The sequence below is a fragment of the Nicotiana sylvestris genome, chromosome 5, assembly GCF_000393655.2.
Source record: "Nicotiana sylvestris chromosome 5, ASM39365v2, whole genome shotgun sequence".
NCBI classification, from domain to species: Eukaryota; Viridiplantae; Streptophyta; class Magnoliopsida; order Solanales; family Solanaceae; genus Nicotiana; species Nicotiana sylvestris.
Window position 1 is genome coordinate 178,579,114 of NC_091061.1, and position 10,859 is coordinate 178,589,972.

The following is a 10,859-nucleotide window of genomic DNA, read 5'->3' on the forward strand; positions in this document are numbered from 1 at the left end:
AAAAATTGGAAAATATTTTACTGGACGAAGACTTTGTCAACCACCTAGAAAATTAAAATAGAAAAAAAATTCAATCAATATGGTCTTTTTCTTTGGCAGAGAAGAGAGAGAGGGGGGGACGTTTATGTTTGTGTTTTTAACTTTGTTGAAAATATCATCGAGGATTATTCTATTGTTCTCTTACTACAACCACAATTTTTTTTAAAGTGAGAATAAAGCAGGGGCGGGCCTGCTCGAACAGACACATCAGAACTTAAGGAATCGAATCACCATTAGAAAATAATATTCCTAACTAAGCTATTGTCCATAAATGGCCTACCACTTATAACGATTATTATATCAATATTGCTTTTTGGTAGGACTAAAAGAAAATAAATAAATTATTTTCAGCTGTTTACTGTGTTTTTTTTGTTTTTTTTTCTTTATTAAAATTTACCAGTTTCAATTTTCACCAAAATGTTTAAGGCTAGTAGCCACAATCTGGAACGTGCCAGTATGTGAGATCTCTTGGTGAGGGTAGAGACCATCTCATACAAACTTTTCCAATATCAATAATTCTTATCTCTTCTAACATACATAAAACTTTGTTGAAAATATCATCTATTGTTCTCTAACCACAACAATAATTTTTTCACATACAGTTTTCTTACTCTTTTCGGAGAATAAAGACCGAGTCCATGGCATCTTCTTCTTCTTCTTCTGCTAGATGGAGCTATGATGTTTTCCTAAGTTTTAGAGGTGAAGATACTCGGAAAACGTTTACAAGTCACTTATACGAAGTCTTGAAGGATAGGGGAATAAAAACCTTTCAAGATGAAAAAAGGCTAGAGTACGGTGCAACCATCCCAGAAGAACTCTGTAAAGCTATAGAAGAGTCTCAATTTGCCATCGTCGTTTTCTCGGAGAATTATGCGACATCGAGGTGGTGTTTGAATGAACTAGTGAAGATCATGGAATGCAAGACTCAATTTAGACAAACTATTATACCGATATTTTATGATGTGGATCCATCACATGTTCGGAACCAAAAGGAGAGCTTTGCAAAAGCCTTTGAAGAACATGAAACAAAGTATAAGGATGATGTTGAGGGAATACAAAGATGGAGGACTGCTTTAAATGCCGCAGCCAATCTCAAAGGCTCATGTGAAAATCGTGACAAGTGAGTTAAAAATTTTAATTAGTTCTTCAAAATATTTGATTTATGCCCACACTCCTTGTATATATCACAATCTTCTTACTTTTGTAGGACTGATGCAGACTGTATTCGGCAAATTGTTGACCAAATCTCGTCCAAATTATCCAAGATTTCTTTATCTTATTTGCAAAACATTGTTGGAATAGATACTCATTTAGAGGAAATAGAATCCTTACTAGGGATAGGAATCAATGATGTTCGGATTGTGGGGATCTGGGGCATGGGGGGAGTGGGTAAAACGACAATAGCTAGAGCTATGTTCGATACTCTTTTAGGAAGAAGGGATAGTTCCTATCAATTTGATGGTGCTTGTTTCCTTAAGGATATTAAAGAAAACAAACGTGGAATGCATTCTCTTCAAAATACCCTTCTCTTTGAACTTTTAAGGGAAAATGCTAATTACAATAATGAGGACGATGGAAAGCACCAAATGGCTAGTAGACTTCGTTCTAAGAAGGTCCTAATTGTGCTTGATGACATAGATGATAAAGATCATTATTTGGAGTATTTAGCAGGTGATCTTGATTGGTTTGGTAATGGCAGTAGAATTATTGTAACAACTAGAGACAAGCATTTGATTGGGAAGAATGATATAATATATGAAGTGACTGCACTACCTGATCATGAAGCCATTCAATTGTTCTATCAACATGCTTTCAAAAAAGAGGTTCCAGATGAGTGTTTTAAGGAGCTTTCATTGGAGGTAGTAAATCATGCTAAAGGCCTTCCTTTAGCCCTCAAAGTGTGGGGTTCTTCCTTACATAAGAGGGATATAACTGTGTGGAAAAGTGCTATAGAGCAAATGAAAATTAATCCTAATTCAAAAATTGTTGAAAAGCTGAAAATTAGTTATGATGGATTAGAGTCCATGCAACAAGAGATGTTCCTAGATATAGCATGCTTCTTCCGAGGGAGACAAAAAGATTACATCATGCAAGTTCTCAAGAGTTGTCATTTTGGAGCTGAATATGGATTGGATGTCTTAATTGAAAAATCTCTTGTGTTCATCTCTGAATATAATCAGGTTGAAATGCATGACTTAATACAGGATATGGGTAAATATATAGTGAATTTTAAAAAAGATCCTGGAGAACGTAGCAGACTATGGCTCGCCGAGGATGTCGAAGAAGTGATGAACAACAATGCAGTAAGTAGGCTAAGCAATGCAATAATATTTAATTTCTAATGTTTATATTCCAAAGACACATAGGGCATGTCAATTCCAATTATTTGTTCATCTTGCTTCATAGTCTTACATGTACTTCATTAATTTTAGTTGTTTACTTTAGTTAGTAGGAGAAGCAAAAGTCATATTAATTGCCTAATTAGTAAAAAAACATTAATTGCCTAATTCGTTAAGTAGACTCTTTAATTTACATTGCCTAATTCATTTTTCTTATATTTTTTGCCGGATTGATTCGTCTAGGTAGTAGCCACTTAATCTGTTTGATCCAATTTCATTCTTTGGATTAACTTGAAAATTTTATGACATTTTATTACATAATAATTCAATCACTGATTCACTTTAGCATTGTTTTTTATTTTTATTTTAAAAAGTCACTACAATTTGTTGGTATTGCTTCAATTGCGATTTCTTTCTATCGCAACATGAAAAGCTTATAAACTTGACTCTAATGAACTTCTAATAAAAATGTAATATTAGAAAATAAAACTACAGAACTAATTGCAAAAAATATTTCTCTAAAGTAACATCAGTATATCCTAATGATCTTCTTACCAGGGGACCATGTCAGTGGAAGTAATTTGGGTTCATTATGATTTTGGCCTATACTTTAGCAATGATGCCATGAAAAATATGAAAAGGCTTAGGATATTACACATAAAGAGGTATCTGTCCAGTACTAGCCATGATGGTTCCATTGAGTATCTGCCCAACAACTTGCGTTGGTTTGTCTTGGATGACTATCCTTGGGAGTCATTGCCATCTACATTTGATCTCAAAATGCTTGTTCACCTTGAACTCTCGCGTAGTTCACTGCATTATTTATGGATGGAAACAAAGGTACAATAGTTGAGTTCTATTTTTCTCTCTAACTATCTTTGTACTTTATTTTAGTGATAAGGAACAAATATTATTGCTTTTGTCACGTATTATTTGAGGTACTTTCTATTTTTGCTAGAATTACAATGCATGTCTTTAAATGAACAAAAGTTATTAATTCCATAAGCTCAAGTTAATGTGTTTCCATCTCAAAAAAATTATTGTAATTTATATTATTGGAATCCTGTGGAGTAGCAAAATAGGTTCTTTTTTTCCCTCTCTCTATCTCATTCTGTATGTTCTGAACAGCATTTGCCGTCTCTACGGACGATAAATCTCACGGGCTCTGAAAGCCTGATGCGAACACCAGATTTCACGGGGATGCCAAATTTGGAGTATTTGGATCTGTCTTTTTGTTTTAATCTTGAAGAGGTTCACCATTCCTTGGGATGTTGCAGCAAACTCATTCGGTTAGATTTGAGGGGGTGTCAAAGCCTTGAGAGGTTTCCATGTGTTAACGTGGAATCTCTTCAGCATTTGGATTTACCAGGTTGCTCAAGTTTAGAGAAATTTCCAGAATTCCGCGGGAGAATGAAGCTGGAGACACCGATTCACATGAGATCTGGGATAAGTGAACTACCATCATCTAGTTTTCACTACCAGACTCGTATTACCTGCCTAGATTTGAGCGATATGGAAAACCTTGTAGTTCTTCCAAGCAGCATCTGTAGGCTGAAAAGTTTGGTTCAATTATATGTGTCTGATTGCTCAAGCCTGGAAAGTTTGCCAGAAGAGATAGGGGATTTAGACAACTTGGAGGTGCTTTATGCCAGTGATACTCTAATTTCACGACCTCCGTCTTCCATCGTACGCTTGAACAAACTTAACAGCTTGAGCTTTAGGTGCTCCGGAGACATCGAAGTGCACTTTGAGTTCCCTCCAGTGGCTGAAGGATTATGGTCATTGAAAGATCTGGATCTCAGTTACTGCAATCTAATAGATGGAGGACTTCCGGAAGACATTGGATCCTTATCCTCTTTAAAATATTTGAATCTCAATGGAAATAATTTTGAGCATTTGCCTCGAAGCATAGCCCAACTTGGTGCTCTTCGATCCTTAGACTTATCATATTGCGAGAGGCTTACACAGCTACCAGAAATTCCCCCTGAATTAAATGAATTGCATGTAGATTGTCATATGGCTATGAAATTTATCCATGATTTAGTAACAAAGAGAAAGAAACTACAGAGGGTGAAACTTGATGATGCACGCAATGATTCTATATATAATTTGTTTACTCATGTCCTGTTTCAGAATATCTCTTCCTTAAGGCATGACATCTCTGCTTCAGATTCCTTGTCCGAAAGTGTGTTTACCATTGTGCATCCTTATAATAAGATCCCAAATTGGTTCCTCCAACAAGGAAGGGATAGAAGTGTATCAGTCAATTTGCCTGAAAATTGGTACATACCTGATAAATTCTTGGGATTTGCTCTATGTTACGATGGCATCTTAATTGACACCATAGCTCAATTGATTCCCGTATGTGATGACGGGATGTCGTGGATGACCCGGAAACTTGCTTTATCCAACCATTCAGAATGTGATACAGAATCATCCGACAATTCAGTAAAGGATATACATTTCTTCGCTACATTTTTTGATATTCATTTTTTGTTGGTACCTCTTGCTGTCTTATGGGATACATCTAAGGCAAATGGAAAAACACCAAATGACTATGGAGTTATTAGGCTATCTTTTTCTGGAGAAATGAAGGAGTATGGACTTCGTTTGTTGTATAAAGAAGAAGCTGAGGCTGAGGCCTTGTCACAAATGAGGGAAAATAACAATGAACCAACAGATCATTCCACTGGCATAAGGAGGACCCGATATAACAATAGTGAACATCATTACTCGGTGACCAATGAAGCCAGTTCCTCCTCCTCTTCTAAGAAACAACGGTCACATTTCTAATATTCGTTGGATTTTAGCTCAAATACTGGTATGTACCTCATGCCTTGTTTTGTTTTTTTTTTATTTGGTATTGAAATTTTGTGTTTTCTCTTTTTATGTAATTCTCTCCTTCTATTAGCTACAAAGTCTTCTTCCAAAAACAATACTATATTTTTTCTTCTCATTCTTTCTTACTCTTTCCTTTTACGTTTTCTTTCCCCTATTCGTTGGATTTTATGCTCAAATCAGATCTTGAAATCGTGTGATCTTAATCCAATTATTTCCTAAAAGTACTCGATATTCAAGAATTTGAACATGAAAATTTGTCACCTCTAAAGTGAAAAGATAATACTACAGATTGAGGGAAATGGAGATGAAGTAACAAATAGCCCACTGTTTAAATTATGGATGCCATAAAGTTAATCATCCATGTTGAAAAGATGTCAAAAGTGCAGGCAACCCATTTTCAACTCTTGAATGTTAGCTTTCTATGCTAAATTCAAATTTGTATTTTCGACTTGTTCATTTATGATGCTTCTTTTTACAATTTAATTGGCTCTCAATGAAATAAACTATTTTGTATCTTTAATTAGTTATCCTTTTCAGTTGATATCAGTAAAGGCACGCTTAAAGATCGCTTAAGTCCCGAAGTGAGGCGCAAAACATGTTGAGCGCTTCGCCTCGCTTAGATGGCTCTTCAGTGTCGTCATCAAGGCTCTAAGGTATATTTTTCCTTGACAATGAGCGTAACCCTGAAGAGGCTACACCAAATAATTAATATTTCACTTATCGTAATTCTTTTTTTCCAATTTCTGTGTCCATATATTTGTTATTCATGCGTATAATTATTAATGTTGGACTGCACCTACATATTTGTGTTTTTTTCTCCGTTTGTGCCTTTCTTCAATATAAAGCCCCCGCTTTATTTGCGCTTAAACCCCAACGGACCTTAGAGCTCTTTTACACTTTTCGCATTTGATAACACTGGTTGATATATCATGTTTCATTCGAGAAGATGAATAGTTTAATTCTTATTTCCTTTATTCACACTGGTTAATCGGAATCTTTAATAAGGACATGTACCTAAACTTCTTTGGCTCTCTGATTGTTACATTTGGGGAGATCTTAGGCTTACTCTGATTGTTATATTAGGGAAAAATCTCTGATTTAACTTTTAAATACAAATATCTCTCTTGTTATGGTAGGGAGGTCGAAACAATTGACGCAGCACAGCGTGAGACAATGGAGAAAGCTGAGTATGAGATGAAGTTGAGGTTTGTTCTCCCTTATGATCTCTCTGTTCTTTTATGGTTGTTTAAGGAAAAAGTGAAAATAAGCAACGATAATATATTTACCACAAGTAAATGCTCTTTGATTAATATTTACAATGACGGCTTTGTGGTAGAGTTAAAGGCGCACGAGCTTTCAAATTTCTTGCAAAATATTGAGTGTTATACCAAATTTATTATACCAAATGTTACTTAGAAGCCTTTTCCTTTCAAGACTGTGTGCAGTAATTCATCTAATACAATTTAAGTCAAGTAGCTTAAGAACAATTTTAAATCTTTTTAGTCTTTTCCAGTGTACCATAAAAATAAAAAAAATCATACAATATGTGTTTGTTCGCGTGACAATATCCATTTCTCCTTTTTAACTTTTAAATTCACAATTCCCGTAACAATAATACTTTTTTCGTTGCACCATTAACAATATCGATTTAATGGAATAACTAATGTCATGTTTTCATAACATTTTCTACCAACACATGGTGGAATTTACTCAAAATCTATATAAATGTTTTTGATTACACTACAAATAACATATTTCAATTTCGAATCTGATCGTATTTTGGTTTAAGAAATCAAAATAAATCACTTGGAACCCATATAAAATAAATCTAAATTGGAAAATTTTAAAAGTTAGGACTATTATATTGAAACACGTGTGAATTTTCATTACCTCACAAAACTACTAGAAAGAGAGTAATTTTCCTTTATTTCTTCTTATTGTTAGCACGACAACAGGAAAATCAGTGTTATCAAAAGGCGAAAAACGCAAAAAATATCTAAGGTTTATTGGGACTTTAAGCGCAAAACACAAATAAAGCGTGAGCTCTAATGAAGAAAGCCTTAAATGGAGAAAAATGACAAATATGTATGTGTAGTCCAAAACTAATATCTATAACCATGAATATCAAATATATGAACAAAGAAATTGAAGAAGATTTATGATAAATTGAAATAACAATTGTTTAGTATCGTCTCTTCAGGATTATTCTCATTGGCAAGGATAAGTATGCCTTAAAGCCTTGATGACAATAATTAAGTGTCCGCTACGCGAGGTGAAGCGCTCAACATATTTTGTGTTGGGAATAAACCCCGTAAAAATAGTATTCACGGTATTAGTGATAAGCGCAAAACACTAAGTTATGGTTAAATCAGCAAGAATAGAAATGCAGCAATAATGACACCAAGATTTTACGTGGAAACCCTTTTGAATAAGGGAAAAACCACGGCCAAGAAGAGCAACTGTTATCACTATAGCGAGGAATTTTACACTGTGTAGTAACGAGTAAAAATACTCCTAAGACCACTACACCCTCAAAAGAAATAAACACTCTTTTGCTTTTTCCACCTCACTACAATATCTCTCACACTCTATTTTTCTTCACAAACTATTTTCTTATAGTTTATGGAATACTTTGCTCTCTCTTTTCTCTCTTTGTTGGTGTTTAGAAATGAGAGTTAAGGCTCTCCTTTTATAGCCAAAACATCACTCTCTAAAGCCTACAATATTTGACAATTTACACACCCTTTTTACAATTTCAACAAAGTTGGCTACCAAACCAAACCAAGTCAATAAAATTGGCTACCAAATTATACTAATTCAACAAGGTTGGCTACCAAATTATACTAATTCAACAAGGTTGGCTACCAAACCAAACCAAGTCAACAAAATTGGCTACCAACATTTGAATGAGATGGACACCATATCATTTTGAACCTCGCTTTAGGGCTTAAGCGCGCCTTTGATAACACTAAGAAAAACAAGGATGGGTTTTTGCAATGTAGACCATGAACAACTCCCTATAATGGAGGTGCTTGAATGTGCACCCTCTTCTATTTCCACCCATATTTCTACTCCCATTCATGATAATTCTTTACTTATCTGAAAGGTGTCTCACAGATACCTATTCTTAAACCAGTCCGCCAAAATTGCAGTGTTCGTGATGAAGGAGATATGTTTCTCTGCAATTTGAGAAAATGCCTAAATTACAAACAGAACATGAGTAAGCTTCATCTATGTGACATTCAAATATGACCTTATGCCAAGTTCAACTGCTTTTTTGAAAATTCAACTTCTGGCTAAGAGATAAAAACAGATTTTGAGTATCCTTGTCTCACTCCTAAACTGATAAACGTACAGAGACCTGATCCGAGCTGTTTTTCCATTTGCAATGTTATCTAAATATGTAGGGAAAACCGTTCCATGGTGGTTGTATTTCATCAGTTAATTTTACTGGGGTTCGATAGGGAGATTCTTTGACGCATAGTAGCTGCAAGAAAACTCGTGCTGTTTCATTTTTGACTAACAGAGTGAAGATGAAACACTTTTGAATATGTCTGTGTACATGCAAAAGAAAATTCAGGCTGTAGTCAAATTTACATAAAGAAGGGAGAATTATTTCAAAGTGGTTCATGCAGCTCAGCTAAACTAAAATTCAAAAGGAAACTCAGGTCGCAGCCAAAATACATAAAGAAAGGAGACTTTTTTCAAATGGTTTAGGTAGCTCAATTAGACTGAAAAATCATTGTGTGGTTTGAATTCACAGGAAAGAAAGAGAATGCGAGGTAGAGGAATTGGTCAACTCATCAGGCTATCGACCTAAAAATTACAAGTTCGAATTCTGTCCCCGCCTAATCGGTGAAACATTGTTCACTAGGATAAAAGGCAGGTAATGCTAATTGACAAAGTGACATTAAGCATCCCTAGCGGTACAAAAAGAGGGGTCGTGATAATATCATTTACGTCTGCACTGCTCTTCGTTGAGTAGATTCGATAAAGACTTGACTCGCTCCTAGCCACTCCGGGGCATCATAGCGTATCAGGACGTACTCGATGTGACCACTCCCTTGGGCTTGCCGCCCTGCTCTTCAAGTTTTGACTTGCAAGCATATGTTAGAATTTGGTGCAGGGAGTGAGGGAGTGTGGGTTGTCTGAAGTGAGGTGCTCCACAAACCTTTTGGTGTACATATTACAGTAGTTGATTCTTCTAAGTAAGTTAATATCCAGGCATCTATAGAATTCCTAGAAATTGGAGAATGTGTTCATCTCTTCTGCCTTTGTATGACTTAACTGACTGATCACTAGCACCCTTTTTAAAAAACTTCTCCTGTTTTAAATTAGCTTTACTGTGGATTTGTCTGCAGTTGCAATCACTTAATGCCCTTTCACTATTGGAGATGACTGATAACTAGGGATTTTGATGCATTTTATACTCCTTCTTGCTTAAGTTTTGATTAAAAATGTGTACAAAATAGTCTCAAAGGCTCACAAGTTGTGCTTGATTGCAGGTTTGATCAACAAGGTGACAAAATGTCAAAGATCAGCTCAAAAAGGAGTGAAACTTGCACAAGTATCAAGACAAGATAAAGCTCAGGCAAAATAGGGCCAGTGCGGCCGCACACCATTCTGTGCGGTCCGCACAAGTGAGGTTCAAAGAGTATGCAACTCAGGCAAAACAGGCAATGCGACCGCATGGGATTTACTGCGGTCCGCAGTGGAGTCACTGCGGCCGCACACGATTTAGTGCGGTCCGCAAAGCCAAGGATCAGAGAAGTGCCAATTTGGAGATTGAAGCTCAATGCGGTCCGCGCTCCATTTCATGCGGACCGCACTAAAAGCCACCGCAGCCGCACTCGATTCTGTGTGGTCCGCATTGCCCGAGTTTAGAGAGCTGGATTTTAAGTCAAGATCCTTAGTGCGGTCGCACGTGATTTTGTACGGTCCACACTAGCCCCGCAGGGGTATTTTTGTCCAGATTTTTTAACTTAGTATAAATAGTTTCTTTTCCCATTTTTAGGTCATCAGATAGTTTTTGTACTGAGCTGCGCTCGTGAATTCCGTTTCTTTTGCTATTTTGGGCAATTTTAGCTTCATTTCAACATTGAATCTTCTAGTTTATCTTAGCAATTAATTAATATCAGTTTTTCTTCATCTATTTCTTTGTTTTCTTCTCTAATTATGAGTAGCTAGACCCATAAGCTAGGGTTGTGGCTCAACCCTAGTGTGGGTAATTGATGGATCTTGTATTTTGATGCTTGATTGTCTATGGATATTTGATATTTGGACTAATTTCATGTTTATTTTCTGAATTAGTGGTTGCAAATACTAGTTTGTGTTTAGTTGATTTTGGCTCTTCTTGAGAAAGAGAGTCTAAGTCTCTGAAATTCGTCCAACAAGGAATTGAGGCGTAAGAGATTGATAGCCCCAATTAAAGGGTTAAATCTAGAGATAGTAATACCCGACTTGAACCTAGATTGCTTGTGCAAGTTTGCATACCCAATTGGTCTTGAAAAAGTCAATTCAGGCAAAATCACTCGAATCACCTAGAGGTGTAGAGTGGGTAAAATCGTGAAATGGTTATATCATACTCCCCAAATGTGTCAATCATGACTTAGACTCAAGTACCCGTCAATTGACCACCTA

At 35.9% G+C, this 10,859-nt stretch overlaps 1 protein-coding gene across 3 annotated transcripts; it reads left to right on the plus strand.

Moving 5' to 3' along the window:
* Positions 1-460: 460 nt before the first annotated feature.
* On the plus strand, positions 461-10,371 carry LOC104213052 (TMV resistance protein N-like). Of its 3 annotated transcripts, none has more exons than XM_070145704.1 (7): positions 461-1,159; positions 1,247-2,342; positions 2,937-3,218; positions 3,507-5,199; positions 5,744-5,872; positions 6,356-6,424; positions 9,725-10,371. In XM_070145704.1, the coding sequence occupies exons 1-4, from the start codon at positions 678-680 to the stop codon at positions 5,169-5,171; spliced, it is 3,525 nt and encodes a 1,174-aa protein (XP_070001805.1). In that variant the 5' UTR covers positions 461-677; the 3' UTR covers positions 5,172-5,199; positions 5,744-5,872; positions 6,356-6,424; positions 9,725-10,371. The 3 variants fall into 3 exon arrangements, with proteins under 3 accessions (XP_070001805.1, XP_070001806.1, XP_009760755.2); XM_009762453.2 differs by having other exon boundaries at positions 462-1,159; positions 5,757-5,872; XM_070145705.1 differs by lacking the exon at positions 2,937-3,218 and having other exon boundaries at positions 5,757-5,872.
* The last annotated feature ends 488 nt before the right edge of the window (positions 10,372-10,859 follow it).

Bases quoted from the DNA above. Each gene is read 5' to 3' on its own strand.
- LOC104213052 (XM_070145704.1), top strand. From the start codon at position 678: ATGGCATCTTCTTCTTCTTCTTCTGCTAGATGGAGCTATGATGTTTTC. The intron at 1,160-1,246 runs GTGAGTTAAAAA...TTACTTTTGTAG, and splicing joins TCATGTGAAAATCGTGACAA to GACTGATGCAGACTGTATTC. The intron at 2,343-2,936 runs GTAAGTAGGCTA...TCTTCTTACCAG, and splicing joins AAGTGATGAACAACAATGCA to GGGACCATGTCAGTGGAAGT.